General features: G+C 47.3%; 1 protein-coding gene and 1 long non-coding RNA gene across 4 annotated transcripts in view; one reads left to right on the top strand and one right to left on the bottom strand.

Moving 5' to 3' along the window:
- Positions 1–1,715: 1,715 nt before the first annotated feature.
- LOC147351778 (uncharacterized) lies at positions 1,716–5,560 on the bottom strand. The gene is made up of 3 exons (XR_015147679.1): positions 5,491–5,560; positions 2,291–2,358; positions 1,716–2,130 (listed from the first exon to the last, which is right to left on the bottom strand). It is a non-coding gene; the product is annotated as an uncharacterized LOC147351778 (long non-coding RNA).
- A 457-nt stretch (positions 5,561–6,017) lies between these two features.
- The window catches only part of SP2 (Sp2 transcription factor), a 31,370-nt gene continuing 15,617 nt past the window's right edge, over positions 6,018–21,770 (top strand). Inside the window, exon 1 of one of the 3 annotated variants that reach the window (XM_086358013.1) lies at positions 6,018–6,064. In XM_086358013.1, coding sequence (XP_086214139.1) covers positions 6,058–6,064 — 7 coding nt within the window. In that variant the 5' untranslated portion in view covers positions 6,018–6,057. Of the gene's footprint in view, positions 6,065–6,377; positions 6,503–13,457; positions 13,713–21,770 lie in introns of those variants that run through there. The other 2 variants (XM_086358014.1, XM_086358015.1) reach the window with 2 other exon arrangements.

A 21,770-nucleotide genomic window follows, 5' to 3' on the forward strand; every position in this document is an offset into this window, starting at 1 on the left:
CCAGCAGGGGTGGTGATATCTAGGTTAGTATACTTCTGGACTGCCTCTGTGAGGCATGCCAAGAATAAGGCTGGATTTTCGTCCGCCCCTTGGGTGACTTCCCTGACTTTATCATAACTGACATGTATAGGAGTATTTTTCTGCATTCCTTCTAGAAGGCAGGTAATCATGATTGAGTCTCCTGATACCTGGGTCACTGGGCTGGTACGTCCAGCGGGGATCTAACTGAGGGACCGCCTCATCAGCAGCTGGGCTATCCAGGTCTTGGTTATGTAAGTGATCAGCATGGGCTTTTGCTGCTTGCCAGATATGGTCTTTTCCATCTGGGGTGAGAGTGGCATTTAGGATATAATATACGTCACTCTATGTGAGGTTATAGGTCTTGGAGAGTCTCAGGAATTCTTTTCTGTATCTGGCAGGATTTACAGAAAATGATCCTAACTTTTCTTCTATCTGGCTCATGTCTGACAATGAAAATGGCACGTGGATTCGGGTGGGGCCGTCTGGTCCTGCCACCTCTCTCAGGGGAAACATGTACTGACTCTGTGGGTACTGACCTTGTGGTGGGGGGGTGGGGCGGGGCGGAGGGAAGGGGTCGGGTTGGGAAGATGCGGTAGTGGGGTTGAGGGAGAGTCAGGAGAGGTTTCGGAGTCAGTAGGTGAGTTGGATGAAGGGGAAGGAGAGGGTCGGAGGTGTGGCTGGTAGGGAGGGGGCTCGTCAGTGGGGTCAAACTCCAGGGGTGAGGAAGGCACCATAGGGGGTTAATTGAAGAAGAGCCCTTTTGTTTGGGAGACAAGCTGCATAGAAGGACCTCGTGGGTGGAGCAGGCCTTGCATAGGGAGGGCCTGCTCCGAAGGGCCTAAAAGGCTTTGGCATGTGGGACCTCCGACCACTTGCCATTCCCACTTGCCATTCCGTTTAGGGAAGTCGGTGAGATTTTGAAGAATGTTAAAGTCAAATGTGCAAAATTCAGGCCAGTGGTCTTGACTGTCCAATTGGTATTGAGGCCAGATCTGTATACAGAGTTGTTTTAAGCGGTTAGCTTTAAGTTCAGTGAGTAAGAGTGGTTTGAGATTTTTGAGAACACAGGCCAGAGGGGAATCTTTTGGGACAGACTGGCCAGACCCCATAATTGAAAGGCAAGCAGAGACTCCTATTGGGAGTTCAAGTTGTCATCCATAACAATAGGAATTATGAAAAGAGAGCTCTGTGTCGAGGTGCATCCCCCACGGTTGCTTACAGAGTGGCCTTAGGCCACGGGTCCCCAGGACCCGGAGAGGACTGGGTTCTAGGGTGCCTCTAGAACACCATCCAGATCTTACCTTAATCTAGGGGCCGGCTTGAGTGGAGTGTTGCATGTAGAGCAGTCGAATGGCAAGAGTTCCCTATTCCGGAGGCTGTCAGAGAGAGAGAGAGAAGGGGATAGAGCCGGAGGCCTGTGGGTACATAAAGCACCAATAAAGCCTTAGGACAAGGCTTGCACCACTCACAAAGGCACTAGGCATCCCTGAGGGGAACTTATGAGCCTTGGCAGAAAGTGAGTTCACGTTTCCAGATTCCAGCAACAGGGGAAACAACGAGAGGGAGAGTGAGAGCGAGAGCGAGCGAGTGAGCGAGAGCGACAGGACACAGGAGTGCCGTGCCCTCTCCCGGGTTTCAGCACCAAAAATGGAAGGTATAGTTCAGCTGAGGCAGAAAAGGAGAGACAACCTCAATGGAGGTAGGTTACCTTTATTCAGGCAAGGAGGGGCGACAGTCGGCCTAAGGCTGAGCGCCAGAGGGATCAGGGAGGCTTCATATTTAAAGGGAGGTTTGTGGAAGTGATAAGGGAAATGTTATCAGGCGGGACGTTTTGGGTAATCTTTGGTTGAGATGGCATTTGTAGTTGAACAGGGGGCGGGAAGTTTTGGGCAGGGGGTGGTTAAGTCCCAGGTAGATGCAACCAGCCCGGAGCACCAGGGTGGGACTTAAAAGTTCGGTTTTGTTTTCCCGGAAGTTAGATGGTTTAGCAAGGGCCTTTGTTTTCTTTTCTAGGCCCAAGGACTCCTCCAGACACAGTCATTCAGTCAGTCAACAAGCATGTACCATGCACCGGCTATATATCAAGCAATGTGCTGGGAGTGGAAGGTGCTGTGGTGGACAAGACAAATAGAGGGACTTTAGCGGTGGAGAAAAGGTTAACTTTACAAGTTAGAAATGGGGAGAAAGTGACAACTTAGAGCAGGAAGAGGCTGAAAGTGGTTGGAAATAAGGCAGGTATCACCAAAGGAGAAGCTATGTCCAGACGCACCCATGGAAGAGATTCTTCTCCTGGTTGATGCTGAGACCTGCAGCTGGAACCACCTGTCTGCCCTGGCTCTGTGGAGATCGAAGCAGGTAGGATGGGCAGGGGAGAAACTCAGGAAGAGGGACAGGAATGGGTACAGGTGGAGGTTATAGACTATTCATAGTGGTTTACCTGAGGACCCCCACCAGAAAACATCTTTGGGCTGACAAGCAGTTCTCTAATTTAGCTGCCTGTTGGAATAACCTGAGGAACTTAATACCCTCACCAGGGTTGCACCCCCAGAGATACTGATTTTCTTGGCCATGGTTTAGAATTTATTAAACAATCTCTAGTGTTCTTGCCTGGAGAATCCCAGGGATGGGGGAGCCTGGTGGGCTGCCGTCTATGGGGTCGCACAGAGTCGGACACGACTGAAGCGACTTAGCAGCAGCAGCAGTGAATCTAAAGAGCAGCCAGGGGAAAGCAGGCATTAGGAGCTGGCAACCTTGCCTGTCCTCTCTGTAGAGTCTGGGGGCCATCTGTGGGAAGCGGTCTGTGGGAAGAGAAACTGTGTGATGGCTTTAGTGTGTTGTAAGTGAGGCTCAAAGACTCCAAGGGTCCAGGCAAAAGTACAAGGGGGTCCTCTCCATGGCAGGTACCCCCTTCCTCAGCTGTACCTTTGGTGGAAACAAGAAACATGGTGGTCTTTAAAGGAAAGAACCATTTAAACTACTCAAAACTGCTGCCAAATTCTTCGGAGTTTTTGCACCCTGCCCACTACCCACACATGCAAATCCCTCCTGCTCTGCTGGCTTCATGACGGGGCTTCTGGGGTGGAAGAAGCACAGCAGCCCCAGCCTTCATCTCACAAGAGGTTTGGCAGCAGCCCAGCAGGAAATTCAACCCCACCTCGCCCCTCAAATCCCTGCACCCTAAAGTAGCTGACTCATGGAACCCGGGTGGAGTCCTTGGCTCAAAAGTGAAGCAATCTTACCTTGAATAATGGCATGGGAACAGAATGTACGGTCTACATAAACAAGTCATATGTAGATGTAATTGTATGCAAATATTCATTCTTTAGCTCAGCATACATTTCTTGCCAGTCTTCTAGTACTGGCCTCAAAACTTCCACGGCAGTCCACAGTCAAAAGTCAGAAGAATGAAAGTGGGTAATGCAGTGTGAGAGAGTGAAGCCCTTTGCCTGTGCCAAGAACAGCCCAGAGAAGGAAAAGGCTCTGGCTTAGCAGGAGATCAAACTTGGAGCAGGTTCTTGAAGGATGCATAGGAGTTTACCAGGAAAAAGGAAGGAAAAAGTAAGACAGGAAATAGAGGAGTATGTGTTTAGGTACTGTGGAACCTTTTCTTGAGGCAAAAAGGTAGGATTATGGAAAGAGAATAGGATGGCAGAGGGAGATGAAACATGAAAGGTACACAAAGAGTGTGAAGGCCATTGTTTGCCTAGAAAGGAGTATGGACTTTTTATCCAGAAGGGCGAAGGGAGCCAATGAAGGATCTTAACTGAAAAAGTGAATTCTTTGGAAGTCCTATTTTTTTCAAAGGGATAGCCTGGAAGAGACTAGTAACAATTATTCAACAATTACAATATACTGGGCATACTGCTCTGTATTTTATTACATCAACCCTTCATGATAATGTTATTCAAACTGCTGGTCATGATCAAGAAAAGAAAGTAAGGGAAGGGATAAAATAGGAGGAGGTTGGGATTAACATATACACATAGGGCTTCCCTGGTGGCTCAGATGGTAATAAATCTGCCTGCAATGCAGGAGACCTGGGTATGACTCCTGGGTTGGGAAGATCGCCTGGAGAAGGGAATGGCTACCCACTCCAGTATTCTTGCCTGGAGAATTCCACGGACAGAGGAGCCCCCATGGGCTACAGTCCACAGGGTCGCAAAGAATTGGACATGACTCAGCAACTAACACTTTCACTACTATATATAAAATAACAACTTCCCTGGTGGTGCAGTGGTAAAGAATCCGCCTGCCAATGCAGTAGATGTGGGTTTGATCCCTGGTTTGAGAAGATCCCATGGAGAAGGAAATGGCAACCCACTCCAGTATTCTTGCCTGGAGAATCCCACGGACAGAGGAGCCTGGTCAATGGGGTCGCAGAGTCATACACAACTCAGCAACTGAACATGCATGCATATATAAAATAGATAACCAATAAGGACCTACTGTATAGCATAGGGAACTATACTCAGTAACTTGTAGTAACCTATGAGGGAAAAGAATACACACACACTGTGTATGTATTTCAGAAGGAATACATTCCTTCTGAAAAGGAATACAAACACACACACACATATATATATCTGAATCACTGTGCTATACACCTGAAACTAACACAATACTGTAAATCAACTAGACTTCAATATTTAAAAAAAAAAAAAAGGAAAGGAGGGAGGGAGGGAGGGAAGAAAGAAAAAGATAGGACAAGACAGAAAACATCAGTGGATCATGGTAGGAAGGGTAAGTATTGTTTCTGTAAAATTTTATCATACACTCACAGGAGTATAAGTGTACTGGGTGAGAATGCAAATGTATTTCTCACTGTGGGGTTATGATAAAAAAAAAAAAAAGTAAAGTCCTGCTCTAAGGTGTAGGTGTGAGCAGCCTCATTTCACAGATGAGGACATTAAGATGCACGGAGTTTCGGTACCCTACCTCTCTTGTAAGTAGGCCGTGCGAGTTTCGAACCCAGGCTGGTCTGACACCAGAGTGGATTCCTTCTCACTAACGCGTTCCAAAGTTACACATCTTATAGGGAAGATAAACCTACCCAGGTCGCGCCTGCCAAGTGCTGTACTAACAGCACTTCATTCAAGGAGGTAAGTGGGGGCAGAGGCCAATTCTGTCCACCAGAGGCGCTCGTTAGAATGCATATTTCTGTCTATAATGTCTATATTTCTATAATGCATTTTTTTGCGCCGGACACAAGAGGCAGTCCTAGAATCTTTTAGAGAGCTTCAGGTGATTCTGATGCCCACGTTGGCAGGTTGATGCAATAACCAGGAGAGGATTGTGAGGGATTTGAACTGAGACGGTGAAAATACTTTGAGAAGTGTCACGCAGCCCCAACTCCCGCTATTGTGCCTGCTGCCAATGTCTCACTGACAAAGTCGCCTGGAGGCTCACTTCCCTCTTCAGAAGCGATGAAAGATAAAAAATTGAATAAAAGGCTGGTGGCTTTCAACTCACCAGGCAACGGGTTGAACAGCAGAAGTGCGAGACACCCCTACCACACCAGGGCGACGCTGGATTTAGGATCAAAGTAGATTCTATTTATAGGGCATTTGTCGGCCTCACCCTGAGGACTTTTGATTGGTTTTAGGGCAGATCTATCACTCATCTTCTGGATTAAAGGTGGGTGGAAGGTCAACCACGACCAATACAAAACCACTCCTTAGCTAAGCCCCTCCCCATCTAGCTTCCTGTTGCTGTCCATCAACCACCTGGTAGGTGGGACTTTGCCTCCCTTCAGTTGGCTGGCGAACATGTCGTTCACTCTTCAGTAAGCTTCCGGTTGGTGCCCTCTACCGTCCGTCAGTGACATTTCACAGGTCTATTGGCCAAACCAACGTCGCTCTAGATGCCTCTCTTTGATTGGTTGATAGTGCTGTCGGTCCCCAATGTACCGAGCTCTTATTGGTGAACGCTGCCGTCGCTCGGGCGATGGCAGGCTCCGGGATTGGCGGGTGCTAGGCGGGCGGTGTCAGGCTCTCGGTGGCGGCGGAGGCGGCGGAGGCCAGGGAGGAAGATGTCGTAATGAGCGGTGGGTCCTGACCGCTGCCGGCGGGGTCTTCCCGGCTCTCAAGGGTCGGGAAGACGGGCAGAGGCCGCAGGGAGAGGGAGCCGGGACTGGGGGTTCCCCCCTGGGGCCGGACCTGGCGCCGGGGCCCGGCTCCGGTAGGGGCGGGGAGGGAGGATTCCCGCCCGGAGGAGGAGCGGGGCTGGCCAGCCAGGCGGAGGCACCCGGAAGGGGGCGTTCGACTCCCCGCCCCCTCGGAGCCCGCTAGGCGGGAGGGAGGCGCTTCCGGGGCTGGCGAGAGGAGCGGGCACCCAGGGCAAACCTGGCACCCCGTCTGCCTGGTCGCCGGCCCACCTGAGTGTTTCCCGGCCCGGGGACGTTGCCTGGGTCTGCTCTGAGGAGGCGGTCGGCTCCCTGTGCGCTTGTCCTGTGTTCCGGGACCCTCTTGCATTCTGACTCTAGGTGCCCACCAGCGATTCAGTGTTCTCCCGACTGCAGAGAGGGGCGGGGGAATACTTGAAATTCCGACGGCGCCAACACATGGGCACTGATGGGCGTGGAAGCCAACGTAGTTCTCTGGGTAGAAAGTCTAGAGATGGTATCAGGACACACAAGGGCACTCCCTAAGTAGATGACCTCTCGCCTTAGGCTGAGGAGTGGGCGGAAACCTTTTAATATTTTCACTTGCATCTTTGAGCTTCCAGCTAGATATCTGCCAACGCTTAGCAGAATTGTGAGACGTTTAAGAACTTGTGGACAGAGCTCCCAGCCTGTTGCCTGATATCCCATGGGTGTGGGGAGGGTGGAACTGCCGAATCCCAAAGGCCAGGAGCAAACCTAATGAATAACAGAAGAAGTAAAACAATATGGATATTTACTTTCTTCCTCCACCCCACCTCCATGCCCATTGCTAGCTTATGATTCTCAGCCTTCTACCCATGCTTCTTGGTTTATGTTCTGGGTGGCTTTCTAATTTTAGATGAAAAGGAATTGTGTCTTCTCCTCTGAGCAGTTGAGAAACCTGTCCTCACGGCATTCCTTGGTTTTGATTCCAAGATACTGTCGTGTTTAATTGTTTCTTAATTAACTTGATCCAGGGCGCCTCAGTCTGGCTTTTCTCAGTGCATATTATCCCGAAGTTTGTGTCTTCTTCTGAGACTACTTCTTGCTCACTTATCTGTTGCTTTCTTAGAGAAAGGGAGGGAGGAACTGGTAAATCCGCTTTAAACAGTGAATTGACCCATGGTCACCATTACACGGGTTTGATTGCAGATAGAAGAGTGATGACTGTTGGGCAGTACACTGGCATGCAGTAACCTTGCATGCTGTACCTCGGAAGGCATTAAGTATGACAGTGGAGGACTAAGTGTTGAGTTGGTATTTTGGATGATTTTTCAGGCTAGAACATTTAGGGTGTTGGCCAGCTCGTAGGCTTTGAAGGGAATGATGGTAGAATCCACACCATAGGAGTAATTTAGATTTGATAGCATAAAGAAACCTGTTGTCTGCAATAATGAATATAACTGCAGTGTCTTGTTTTGTTTTAAATTCTTGTGTGCAATGAAGGGGGCGAATCTGTTAGACAGCCTATCAATTGGGCTGATGATGTCAGTGTTCCAGTGGCTTCTCAGTTCAGTTCAGTCACTAAGTCGTGTCTGACTCTTTGCGACCCCATGAATCACAGCATGCCAGGCCTCCCTGTCCATCACCAACTCCTGGAGTTCACTCAAACTCATGTCCGTCGAGTCGGTGATACCATCCAGCCATCTCATCCTCTATCGTCCCCTTCTCCTCCTGCCCCCAATCCCTCCCAGCATCAGAGTCTTTCCCAATGAGTCAACTCTTCGCATGAGGTGGCCAAAGCATTGGAGTTTCAGCTTCAGCAACAGTCCTTCCAGTGAACACCCAAGACTGATCTCCTTTAGGATGGACTGGTTGGATCTCCTTGCAGTCCAAGGGACTCTCAAGAGTCTTCTCCAACACCACAGTTCAAAAGCATCAATTCTTCGGCACTCAGCTTTCTTCACAGTCCAACTTCCACATCCATACATGACCACTGGAAAAACCATAGCCTTGACTAGACGGACCTTTGTTGGCAAAGTAATATCTCTGCTTTTCAATAACTTTCCTTTCAAGGAGTAAGCATCTTTTAATTTCATGGCTGCAATCACCATCTCCAGTGATTTTGGAGCCCCCCCAAAATAAAGTCTGACACTGTTTCCACTGTTTCCACATCTATTTCCCATGAAGTGATGGGACCAGATGCCACGATCTTAGTTTTCGGAATGTTGAGCTTTAGGCCAACTTTTTCCCTGTCTTTCACTTTCATCAAGAGGCTTTTTAGTTCCTCTTCACTTTCTGCCATAAGGGTGGTGTCATCTGCATATCTGAGGTTATTGATATTCTCCCGGCAATCTTGATTCCAGCTTGTGCTTCTTCCAGCCCAGCGTTTCTCATGATGTACTCTGCATAGAAGTTAAATAAACAAGGTGACAATACACAGCTTTGACGTACTCCTTTTCCTATTTGGAGCCAGTCTCTTGTTTCATGTCCAGTTCTAACTGTTGCTTCCTTACCTGCATATAGCTTTCTCAAGAGGCAGGTCACGTGGTCTGGTATTCCCATCTCTTTCAGAATTTTCCACAGTTTCTTGTGATCCACACAATCAAAGGCTTTGGCATAGTCAATAAAGCAGAAATAAATGTTTTTCTGGAACTCTCTTGCTTTTTTCATGATCCAGCGGATGTTGGCAATTTGATCTCTGGTTCCTCTGCCTTTTCTAAAACCAGCTTGAACATCTGCAAGTTCATGGTTCACATATTGCTGAAGCCTGGCTTGGAGAATTTTGAGCATTACTTTGCTAGCGTGTGAGATGAGTGCAATTGTGCGGTAGTTTGAGCATTCTTTGGCATTGCCTTTCTTTGGGATTGGAATGAAAACTGACCTTTTCCAGTCCTGTGGCTACTGCTGAGGTTTCCAAATTTGCTGGCATATTGAGTGCAACACTTTCACAGCATCATCTTTCAGGATTTGAACTAGCTGAACTGGAATTCCATCACCTCCACTAGCTTTGTTCGTAGTGATGCTTTCTAAGGCCCACTTGACTTCACATTCCAGGACGTCTGGCTCTAGGTGAGTGATCACACCATCGTGATTATCTGGGTCGTGAAGCTCTTTTTTGTACAGTTCTTCTGTGTATTCTTGCCACCTCTTCTTAATATCTTCTGCTTCTGTTAGGTCCATACCATTTCGGTCCTTTATTGAGCCCATCTTTGCATGAAATGTTCCCTTGGTATCTCTAATTTTCTTGACGAGATCTCTAGTCTTTCCCATTCTGTTGTTTTCCTCTATTTCTTTGCATTGATCGCTGAGGAAGGCTTTCTTATCTCTCCTTGCTATTCTTTGGAACTCTGCATTCAGATGCTTGTATCTTTCCTTTTCTCCTTTGCTTTTCGCTTCTCTTATTTTCACAGCTATTTGTAAGACCTCCTCAGACAGCCGTTTTGCTTTTTCGCATTTCTTTTTCTTGGGGATGGTCTTGATCCCTGTTTCCTGTACAGTGTCACAAATCTCCGTCCATAGTTCATCAGGCACTGTATCAGATTTAGTCCCTTAAATCTATTTCTCATTTCCACTGTATAATCATAAGGGATTTGATTGAGGTCATACCTGAATGGTCTAGTGGTTTTCCCCACTTTCTTCAATTTAAGTCTGAATTTGCCAATAAGGAGTTCATGATCTGAGCCACAGTCAGCTCCTGGTCTTGTTTTTGCTGACTGTATAGAGCTTCTCTATCTTTGGCTGCAAAGAATATAATCAGTCTGATTTCGGTGTTGACCATCTGGTGATGTCCATGGGTAGAGTCTTCTCTTGTGTTGTTGGAAGAGGGTGTTTGCTATGACCAGTGAGTGCGTTCTCTTGGCAAAACTCTATTAACCTTTGCCCTGCTTCATTCCATACTCCAAGGCCAAATTTGCCTGTTACTCCAGGTGTTCCTTGACTTCCTACTTTTGCATTCCAGTCCCCTGTAATGAAAAGGACATCTTTTTTGGGTGTTAGTTCTAAAAGGTCTTGTAGGTCTTCATAGAACCACTCAGCTTCTTCAGTGTTACTGGTTGAGGTGTAGGTTTGGATTACTGTGATATCAAATGGTTTGCCTTGGAAACGAACAGAGATCATTCTGTCGTTTTTGAGATTGCATCCAAGTGCTGCATTTCGGACTCTTTTGTTGACCATGATGGCTTCTCCATTTCTTCTAAGGGATTCCTGCCCGCAGTAGTAGATATAATGGTCATCTGAGTTAAATTCACCCATTCCAGTCAATTTTAATTTGCTGATTCCTAGAATATCGATGTTCACTCTTGCCGTCTCCTGTTTGACCACTTCCAATTTGCCTTGATTCATGGACCTGACATTCCAGGTTCCTATGCAATATTGCTCTGTACAGCATCGGACCTTGCTTCTATTACCAGTCACATCCACAACTGGGTATTGTTTTTGCTTTGGCTCCATCCCTTCATTCTTTCTGGAGTTATTTCTCCACTGATTTCCAGTAGCATATTGGGCACCTACCGACCTGGGGAGTTCCCCTTTCAGTATCCTACCATTTTGCCTTTTCATACTGTTCATGAGGTTCTCAAGGTAAGAATACTGAAGTGGTTTGCCATTCCCTTCTCCAGTGGACCACACTCTGTCAGACCAGTGGCTTCTAACAGGCATTAATACCTGTTGGAAATGGATTCTCATTGGCTGGGGTGATTGGTAAGTTTTCTAATTCTGGTTCTTCCACTAGGTTATACAGAGGCTTAACCTCTTTGTTTAAAAGCAGCAACAATGAGAAAAAAAAAAAAGCTGGTCTGACATAATTATGAACCCTCTGGGCTAGGCTTGTAAAGACATGGTCTCTTTGTCAAGGAGACCCAAGTAGAGTTAGTTCATCATTGGAGCGTCACTTCACAGCTCTGCAGGGAGAACTGATGCCAGGAGAAAGAGTTTGGCCTCACTATTTGGCTTCTTATAGACCGATAGGCTCTTTTCTCTCAGATTCTATTAAGTTTGGGCCTCTGCAGGCCTGTCAGAGGAGAGAAGAAGCGTTAAGAAGATTCTGGCAAATGTCTGGGTAAAGGAGCCTCCTGGCATAACAGCAGAGAGGACAATTCATTTTGATATCTTTGGCCTTGAAATTTCTAGTTCTTCTGTTGGTGAATAGTAGCGTTTTGGAGAAGTTGCACAGTCTCTTGTAGCCTAAACAGTTGCTTTCGCTATAGGTATATGATCATTCACAAGCTTGCTTTACGCAAGGATTGCCCAACCAAGGCCTTTTTGAAAACATTTAAGCTTGTTGCAGCTAACCAGTAGACCCTAGTGTTGGCTTGGGTTTAGCAATCTTATAGACCTTGCTCACCCACATTTCTATGATGAAATGTAACATATTCTTCTAAGATGTAATGTTACCTCCTTTGTTTTCTGTCAACACACAAATTGGAAGCTTTATGTCGAGAGATTGAAAAATTTAGGAATTATTTTGCAGGAGATAGACAATGGCCACAGAATGAAAGGTGCAGAGAAAAACTGCTTTAAAGGGTGCATAGAGTATCAGAAAATGTAGAGATATGAGTACTTCTGAGTTTAAATGATTACATTGTCCAATCTGAAACTTCGTGAGCTGCAGACTTAGAGCAAAATCTATTCGGAGGCACTCTAGTATTTTCTTATTAGTGTATTGGGTGTTATATCTGGAGTTTCCCTTTGAGCAGCTTAACTGGATTTGTGAATGTCTTCCCAGCAAGTTCTAAACCAGCTGGGCTGGAGGCCAAGATGGGCTAAGAAGTGGATATCATTATGGAATGCATTTGTTGATGCTTTTTTGTTTTTGCTTTGCTTTTGTTTTGAATCCACATGGATCTCCTCAAGTGACTTCCTTCTATTGAAGGAAGGAAAAAGAACTTTTTCTTTATTCCTTTCTACACAGAGTCAGCACTTAGATCTTTGTATTTCTGAAACATAGTTCAGAGTCACTTTTCTCTGTTAAGAACTACTTCTTCGGTTATCAGATCTTTCCTTGGCTAGCAGCATTCTCCTGGAGACCTCAGGGCGGGGAGGGTCTCACTTTGCTGTCAGTTTGCCAGTTGTCTGTTGAAGCTGGGTGGAAAGATGAATGAAGAAGGTGAAAATGTGGGGCAGTGCTAATTCAAGGGCACTATCTGTTTGAGTAGGAAAGAGGTTAGAGATTGCCCTTGTGAAGATGCTCCCACTGGTGGATTTGTTCCAGTTGACAGGATTCCGAAATGGAAAACGGGTTTTTGTATTGCCTCACTCAAGGTGAGAAGCGAGCCCAGAAGCAAGCTGAATCAGCTCTGGCAGCTTGGGGACGCTGCCACTTCCACTGCTCGTCTGGCTTACACTCTCCTGGGTATTCTGAGGCCCCCACTGGCCTGGGGGGTTGCTTCTCATCAGCTTGGCCTTCAAGCTGGCGTGCTCTTGGGAGATGAGTGCTGCTCAGGAGCAGAGGAGTACAAAGAACAAAGTGCTCAGTTTTGCTGCTTCTCAGTTTACCCTCTGTGAGCAACTCCAAGCAACGTTGAGACGTCAGAGCTGTTTGGCACAGGAAGAAGGTGCTTGCAGACCCAACGGAATCCTCCCTTTGCCCATCTCATTCCCCTGAGCTACAGTTTGTTTCCGCATCAGCACTGCATGTTGTCTCTAGCCAGAAGCCCCACCTCACTGGATGCATCTGTCCCCAAGCCATGATTGAGGCTGTTAGGTGGTCTCTTCATCCCAGCCACGCAGTGAAAACGGCTCAGAAAGCAGCAGGCACTGGCCTGCACACTCCCAAATGTCCTCTTTCTAGAGCTTCCTCTGTGGAGTGTTTGTTATCTCTCCTAGGGGACTCGGTGGAACCACAAAGCCGCCTTTCAGAGGGTGTGAATAGGGAGGAAGAGACGGCAGGCAGGGCCGTGTGATTGGATGTGGACTATTTCTGCCCCCAGCTAGTGTCTAACTGGAAGTCTTCTCAGACTAGCCTCAGAACAGACCCAAACATTTCCCAGCCATCAGAAGAATAAATGGTGACTGTCTCGTCCCAGGGGAAATGAAGTCACCACTAACTTTAACCAGTTATGTCCCAGACGAATGTACAGAGTGACTCACAAATGTGTCAAAGCAGAGAAAGCATGTACATAAAGTTTGTACATAATGATATTCTTTAGAGGGGAAAAAGTGTGTCTTGGTTTCTTCTTTCCTGTTTTTGGCAGTGTTCTGAGGCCCAGTATTTTTGTACCGTTGCCTGGGACTCTTTCTCACCACCCCCTGCTGGCTGTCCCATGTCCCCACTCACTTCTCTAGGGTCCTTTCCAGTCTGATAGGATGCGAGCTAGCAAATGATACGGTCCCATTTTCAGGAGAGAGCTGCAGGGTGGAGACAGATAAGAGGTCTTCAGACAGCAGGGACCCGCATCGTCTTAACTCACTTGTGAAAGAATTTCTCCCCAGTACCTGTTCATTGAAAGAGGCATTGAGATGCGGCATCTGGTGTGTAGTGATGAGGTGCACGTCTGAGGTTTCTGTCCAGGAGAAAGACTCGACTGTGCTGGTCCACACATAGACTTGTCCCCATGTGAGGTGACCGGCAGACTTGAGTTCCTTCTGCGATTGGATCGGCTGAGCTGACCTGGTGAGTGGATGCCAGCACCTAGTGCCAGGACATGCAGATCTGTGGGTTTTCTATATATGAAGTGTCTTCCTTGCCAGTAGGTAAGGAAGGTACATCTGGTAGAAGACATGAAGTAACTAGTGGATATCAGACAATAAGAAGTGCTAAGGGGAAAACTGAATAGAGGACAGGAGAACATGAGGGGTATGGTTTACGTAGGGCTGTCAGAGAAGGGAGTTTGAGAAAACCCTGAAGGAGGGATGGGAGGGATTGAGCCAGGCTTAATCTGGGGAGTCCATGGGGTCGTCAAGATTTGGACATGACCTAGCGACTAAACAACAATCTGTGGAGGGGAGACGGTAAGAACTCAAGCAGAGAGAACAGTGAGTACAAAGGCCCTGAAGAGGGGCCCTAGCTGGCATGTACTGGAATAGCAGGGAGGCCAGCATGGCCTAAGCGGTGAGTGAGAGAGAGTGACAGCTAAGTCAGAGAGGTCACATGGACCCCTTATGTGTTGTGGTGTGGACTTTGACTCTTAATTTGACTGGGCGATAGTATGCAGTGGCACCCCACTCCAGTACTCTTGCCTGGAAAATCCCATGGACGGAGGAGCCTAGTAGGCTCCAGCCCATGGGGTCGCTAAGAGTCAGGCATGACTGAGCGACTTCACTTTGACTTTTCACTTTCATGCATTGGAGAAGGAAATGGCAACCCACTCCAGTATTCTTGCCTGGAGAATCCCAGGGACAGAGGAGCCTAGTGGGCTGCCGTCTATGGGGTCGCACAGAGTCGGACACGACTGAAGCGACTTAGCAGCAATAGCAGTAGCAGGGACTCTGAGCAGAGGAGTAACAGGATTGCATTTAAGTTTGATGGGTCTCGGGATGCTGGTTGAGAATAAAACCAGCAGGGACAAAGTCAGAAGCCCAGCTAGGAGACTTTCACAGTTATCCAAGCGAGAGATGATGGGGACCTGAACCTGGGTAATAAAAAGAAGTGGTTGTGAAAGCAGTCAGATTCTGTATATATTTTGAAGATAGAGCTCAAGTGTTTCTTGACAAGTAGAGAGTGGGCTTCCCTAGTGACTAAGACAGTAAAGAATCTGCCTGCAATGCGGAGACCCGGGTTCAGTCCCTGGGTCGGGAAGATCCCCTGGAGAAGGGAATGGCTACCCATTCCAGTATTCTTGCCTGGAAAATTCCATGGACAGAGGAGCCTGGCAGGCTACAGTCCATGAGGACACAAAAGAGTCCAACAGGACTGAGCAACTAACACAGAGTGGAAAAAAGAAAGATCGAGGGTGACTCCCAAGGTTTTAGGGCTGAATAGCTGAAAAAGTGGAGTTCCATTCACTGCCCCGGGGAAGTTTGAAGGAGGCACGGAATTAGGGAGCTAACAGGAGCCCTTTTTGGGGCTAGGGCAGGTTTGAGTTGCTTACCAGTACATCCAAGTGGAGATAACAGTAGGCAGTCAAGATATACAAGTCTGAATACATGTTTAGGAGTCATCAGGACTGTGGTGGTTTAGTCACTAAGTTGTGTCCGGCTCTTGCAATCCCATGGAACGTATAGCCCATCAGATTTCTCTGTCCATGGGATTTTCCAGGCAAGAATACTGGAGTGGGTTGCCATATTCTTCTCCAGGGGATCTTGCCGACTTAGTGATCGAAACTGTGTCTCCTGCATTCCAGGCAGATTCTTTAGCACTGAACCACCAGGGAAGCCCGGACTAGGTCTGTATGAACCTATATATATGATTGGTTTCTAAAGCTACCAGACTAGATGAAATCCCCCAACAAACAGGTGTAGACAGAAAAAAAACAGGACCTAAGACTGAGCCCTGGAGCAGATTAAGCATTTAGAATTTGAGAGACAGACCCAGCCAAGGAATCTTAGACGAAGCAGCCAGAGGGGTAAGAGGCCACCCTGCAAGCCAAGTGAAGATGTTATTTCAAGGAGGAAGAGGGGCCAACTGTCAGATAACACAAGCCTAGATCTAAGAATTAACCATCCAGCTTGGGAAAGTGGAGGTCCCTGGTGGAGGGGTGGGGAGGTGATTTTTGTGGTGTGGATGGAAAGGGGCAACCTGGCTGGAACAGGTTCAAGAAAGACTGGAAGGAGAGCAATGAGGGACAGCAAGTACAGTGGCTGTTGCGAGGAGTTTTGTTCGATAAGGAGAGAAATAATGGATCTTGGCTGATAAAGGGAGTCTTCTTGATGAAATTCTGGACACACACGTGGGCTGAGGCTGAGGTCAAAGTTGGGAGAAGACTGGAGGGCTCAATAAGTGGGTGGAGACAGGATCTGCAATCTTTATTTGCCTCTGGCAATAGCCACACCTGGAACTATTCTCTTTTCATGAAAATTAATGAAATTCCTTCTACTGATCTCTTTTATATGATTATTCTAATTGTTGGATTTTTTGCTCAGAGTATTTTAGAGTCTTTCTTGATCCTTTCTCTCTCAGTCCATTCTTAGCTCCCTTTGAGGTCCAGCTTAGTTTCCTAAAACCAGCTATGGTTTAGTCTTTCCCTTACCAGCTCTGAATTCTTCCAGGCTAGGCAATTGGACTGGGCCTAGGAACTGTTGCTGGCTTCAGGCCCAGGTGAGCTGACCAAAATAGCCACAGAAGAACTGTTTGCACAGAGTGAAATTCCTCTAGGGGAAATAGCATAGCAGATAGCCAAGAAAGCCATAGTTAGGGTGGTAAGACCCCACGACACAGTAAAAACAAGTACCCCCAAGGCCTGGCTGTGGAATTTGAGCCAAGTTCTTTCTCAGTTGTGTTTCTTTGTTTCCCTTCTCTCTCATTCCCTGGCTCAAGAGTAGTATTCTCCAGTGAAAGACTAGTGAAACAACCCCCGGTCTGATGGCCAGGGCTCCAGGGTCCCGTCTGAAGCTTCTTCCTGTTACGTGGTGCTCCCTGAGGCAGCCTATGGAAAGAGCTCTAGAACGAGCTGCGCTCCGTGCCCTGTTGCGGGGGGAAAGTTCTGTGAAGGTCCCATGGTGCATATACACTGGCACAGAGCAGCGGCACTTGCCTCACACGTGGGCAGCACTTGCCCCAGACGTCAGGAGGGCTACACATGAGCTCTGAAGAAGGACTGGAGTTGGCCAGACAAATGGGAGAGAGTGTGCTTAGGCTCCAGGTGAGAATGTGTTGTAGTTCCTGAAATGGAAAAAACTGAAATGTTTGTGGAGAGAGTTGAAAGGGCAAGAGATAAAGTAGGAGAGATTGGGGGTGGGGAGGGGGGAGGTAGTCAGGGAGGGGCAGCTTGTTTTGGCCTAAACTATTGAAGGATTTTTTTGCTGACTGTATAGAGCTTCTCCATCTTTGGCTGCAAAGAATATAATCAATCTGATTTTGGTGTTGACCCTCTGGCGATGTCCATGTGTAGAGTCTTCTCTTGTGTTGTTGGAAGACGGTGTTTGCTATGACCAGTGCGTTCTCTTGGCAAAACTCTATCAGTCTTTGCCCTGCTTCATTCTGTACTCCAAGGCCAAATTTGCCTGTTACTCCAGGTGTTTCTTGACTTCCTACTTTTGCATTCCAGTCCCCTATAATGAAAAGGACATCTTTTTTGGGTGTTAGTTCTAAAAGGTCTTGTAGGTCTTCATAGAACCATTCAACTTCAGCTTCTTCAGCGTTACTGGTTGGGGCATAGGCTTGGATTACTGTGATATTGAATGGTTTGCCTTGGAAACGAACAGAGATCATTCTATAGTTTTTGAGATTGCATCCAAGTACTGCATTTCGGACTCTTTTGTTGACCATGATGGCTACTCCATTTCTTCCAAGGGATTCCTGCCCACAGTAGTAGATATAATGGTCATCTGAGTTAAATTCATCTGAGCTGACTGTGGCTCAGATCATGAACTCCTTATTGGCAAATTCAGACTTAAATTGAAGAAAGTAGGGAAAACCAGTAGACCATTCAGGTATGACCTCAATCAAATCCCTTATGATTATACAGTGGAAGTGAGAAATAGATTTAAGGGACTAAATCTGATAGATAGAGTGCCTGATGAACTATGGATGGAGGTTCATGACATTGTACAGGAGACAGGTATCAAGACCATCCCCAAGAAAAAAAAATGCAAAAAAGCAAAACGGCTGTCTAAGGAGGCCTTACAAATAGCTGTGAAAATAAGAGAAGCAAAAAGCAAAGGAGAAAAGGAAAGATACAAGCATCTGAATGCAGAGTTCCAAAGGATAGCAAGGAGAGATAAGAAAGCCTTCCTCAGCGATCAATGCAAAGAAATAGAGGAAAACAACAGAATGGGAAAGACTAGAGATCTCGTCAAGAAAATTAGAGATACCAAGGGAACATTTCATGCAAAGATGGGCTCGATAAAGGACCGAAATGGTATGGACCTAACAGAAGCAGAAGATATTAAGAAGAGGTGGCAAGAATACACAGAAGAACTGTACAAAAAAGAGCTTCATGAGCAAGATAATCTCGATGGTGTGATCACTCACCTAGAGCCAGACATCCTGGAATGTGAAGTCAAGTGGGCCTTAGAAAGCATCACTACGAACAAAGCTAGTGGAGGTGATGGAATTCCAGTTCAGCTAGTTCAAATCCTGAAAGATGATGCTGTGAAAGTGTTGCACTCAATATGCCAGCAAATTTGGAAACCTCAGCAGTAGCTGCAGGACTGGAAAAGGTCAGTTTTCATTCCAATCTCAAAGAAAGGCAATGCCAAAGAATGCTCAAACTACCGTACAATTGCACTCATCTCACACGCTAGTAAAGTAATGCTCAAAATTCTCCAAGCCAGGCTTCAGCAATATGTGAACCATGAACTTGCAGATGTTCAAGCTGGTTTTAGAAAAGGCAGAGGAACCAGAGATCAAATTGCCAACATCCGCTGGATCATGGAAAAAGCAAGAGAGTTCCAGAAAAACATCTATTTCTGCTTTATTGACTATGCCAAAGCCTTTGATTGTGTGGATCACAAGAAACTGTGGAAAATTCTGAAAGAGATGGGAATACCAGACCAAATGACCTGCCTCTTGAGAAACCTATATGCAGGTCAGGAAGCAACAGTTAGAACTGGACATGGAACAACAGACTGGTTCCAAATAGGAAAAGGAGTATGTCAAAGCTGTGTATTGTCACCCTGTTTATTTAACTTCTATGCAGAGTACATCATGAGAAACGCTGGGCTGGAAGAAGCACAGGCTGGAATCAAGATTGCCAGGAGAAATACCAATAACCTCAGATATGCAGATGACACCACCCTTATGGCAGAAAGTGAAGAGGAACTAAAGAGCCTCTTGAAAGTGAAAGAGGAGAGTGAAAAAGTTGGCCTAAAGCTCAACATTCAGAAAACTAAGATCATGGCATCTGGTCCCATCACTTAATGGGAAATAGATGTGGAAACAGTGTCAGACTTTGTTTTGGGGGGCTCCAAAATCACTGGAGATGGTGATTGCAGCCATGAAATTAAAAGACGCTTACTCCTTGGAAGGAAATTTATGACCAGCCTGCTGCTGCTGCTGCTAAGTCACTTCAGTCGTGTCCGACTCTGTGTGACCCCATAGACGGCAGCCCACCAGGCTCCCCTGTGCCTGGTATTCTCCAGGCAAGAAACTGGAGTGGGTTGCCATTTCCCTCTCCAATGCATGAAAGTGAAAAGAGAAAGTGAAGTCGCTCAGTCATGTCCGACTCTTAGCTACCCCATGGACTGCAGCCTACCAGGCTTCTCTGCCCATGGGATTTTCCAGGCAAGAGTACTGGCTGCTGCTGCTAAGTCACTTCAGTCGTGTCGACTCTGTGTGACCCCATAGACGGCAGGCCACCAGGCTCCCCTATCCCTGGGATTCTCCAGGCAAGAACACTGGAGTGGGTTGCCATTTCCTTCTCCAATGCATGAAAGTGAAAAGTGAAAGGGAAGTCACTCAGTCGTGTCCGACTCTTTGCGATCCCATGGACTGCAGCCTACCAGGCTCCTCTGTCCATGGGATTTTCCAGGCAAGAGTACTGGAGTAGGGTGCCATTGCTTTCTCCAATGACCAACCTAGATAGCATGTTAAAAAGCAGAGACATTACTTGTCCAGCAAAGGTCTGTCTAGTCAAGGCTATGGTTTTTCCAGTGGTCATGTATGGATGTGAGAGTTGGACTGTGAAGAGAGTTGAGCACTGAAGAATTGATGCTTTTGAACTGTGGTGTTGGAAAAGACTCTTGAGAGTCCCTTGGACTGCAAGGAGATCCAACCAGTCCATCCTAAAGGAGATCAGTCCTGGGTGTTCATTGGAAGGACTGATGCTGAAGCTGAAACTCCAGTACTTTGGCCACCTCATGCGAAGAGTTGACTTACTGGGAAAGACCCTGATGCTGGGAGGGATTAGGGGCAGGAGGATAAAGGGACAACAGAGGATGAGATGGCTGGATGACATCACCGACTCGATGGACATGAGTTTGAGTAAACTCTGGGAGTTGGTGTTGGACGGGGAGGCCTGGCGTGCTACTATTCATGGGGTCGCAAAGAGTCGGACACGACTGAGCAATTGAACTGAACTGATTGAAGGATTTAATCTGGGGGAGTAGTTGAGTGAATTTACATTTTAAAAGATTGTTCAGACAAGATTGTGGAGGCTGGATTAGAGGTGGCTAGGCCAGAGGCTAGGGAGCCATCTTGAAGGCTTTGGGCCGTATTTCGGGCTGGGCTGAAGGTGGTTAACTCTAGCATAAGGCAGATGGAGAGAGATTCATATTTAGGAGGCAGACCCAGGAGGACTTGATGATTGGGTGGTGATGAGGATGGAACTCTGGAAGTACCGGAAGAGCGTCTGGGTAACCAGAAATATTTATTATCCATTCAGCCTTCAGGCACTGGTGTCACTGTGCTGTGTAATAGGCTTGATGTAGCGGCTCAGCAGTGAAAACAGACCTGAGCCCCCTGATTTCCATGAGTGTGGAAGAGAGACATTAAGCCCATAATGATTTAATGAATGGTGAATTACCAGAGGAGTTAACCTCATCTCAAGGCTCCTGGAAGGCCTCTCTGAGGAAATGACATGCCTTTTACACAGTGGACTTTTGAGGGAAAAAAAACCAGCCTGAGATCTGAAGGGTGAGTCATGTTAGCTAGTGAAGAGAGAAGAAAGTTCTGAGCAAGGACAGGGCAGGGATGAGAACTGGGAAGAGATGGAGGCTCTTCAGGGATCTGGAAGGAGGCCCGTGGTGACTGGGGATGAGCAGGCTGGGAAGAGAATGGGCCCAGGTAACAGCTCAGCATTGGCAGTCCTGGGTGAAAAGCCCACAGAGGGCTGGAGGTACTGGTCCACCACTCAGAGGGGAGATGTGTAGGCCATTCATAGACCTAGGGCTCATCAGCCTGGGAAAGGTACTTGAAGCCATGTGAGTGGGCACAGTCACTTCTGGAATGGGTGTTGGGTGGGGAAGATGTTAGTGAGGAACATCCGTATTGAAGGAATGGCAAAAGGAGCCCACACACAAAGGGAATAGGTGGCTGGAGAGGTAGGAGGAAATCTGTGGGGATTTCAAGAGGAGGAAATGGTCAAAGGGTCAGGGGTCCGTTGAATTTAACAATGAGGGGGCCCCTGGTGGCCTGGCAAGTGCAGTATCAGCAGAGACCTGGGGTGCAAGTCCAAGTGAGGAGGTGAGAAAGGAGGGGGACAGCAGGGTGCTGGCAGCTTTTCCACTAAGTTTGGCCAAGGAATGAGGAAGCTACAGCTGGAGGGATGGAGGTGGAGACGAACTATCGTATGTTCATCCAGATCTGGGACACTCATGGTTTTAAATTGGAATTAAGTTGGTTTCCAGTATAGGGAAAAGGAAAATCAAGGGTGGACCCGTCAGGCACTGAACACCCCCCAACCCCTGCCTGGAAGCCTTGTGTGACAGCCTTGGAAATTTTCCTTGGAGCCTAAGACAGCTGCAATTGCTGGTATAGCAAATCACCATAAAACTTCATGAGACAGGGAAAGGGGAAAGTTACAGCAGAGTCCTGACGCCAGCGCAGACTGAGGGCGTTCTCCCTGCACCATCTTGGTTGGTTTCATTCTCCTCCCCGGCCGGCCCCTGAAGTATTCATCTAGATCTCAAACCA

This window comes from Bos grunniens, chromosome 19 (genome assembly GCF_055505025.1).
Source record: "Bos grunniens cultivar Pamir isolate PY7600 chromosome 19, Bosgru_T2T1.0, whole genome shotgun sequence".
In the NCBI taxonomy this organism is placed as follows: Eukaryota; Metazoa; Chordata; class Mammalia; order Artiodactyla; family Bovidae; genus Bos; species Bos grunniens.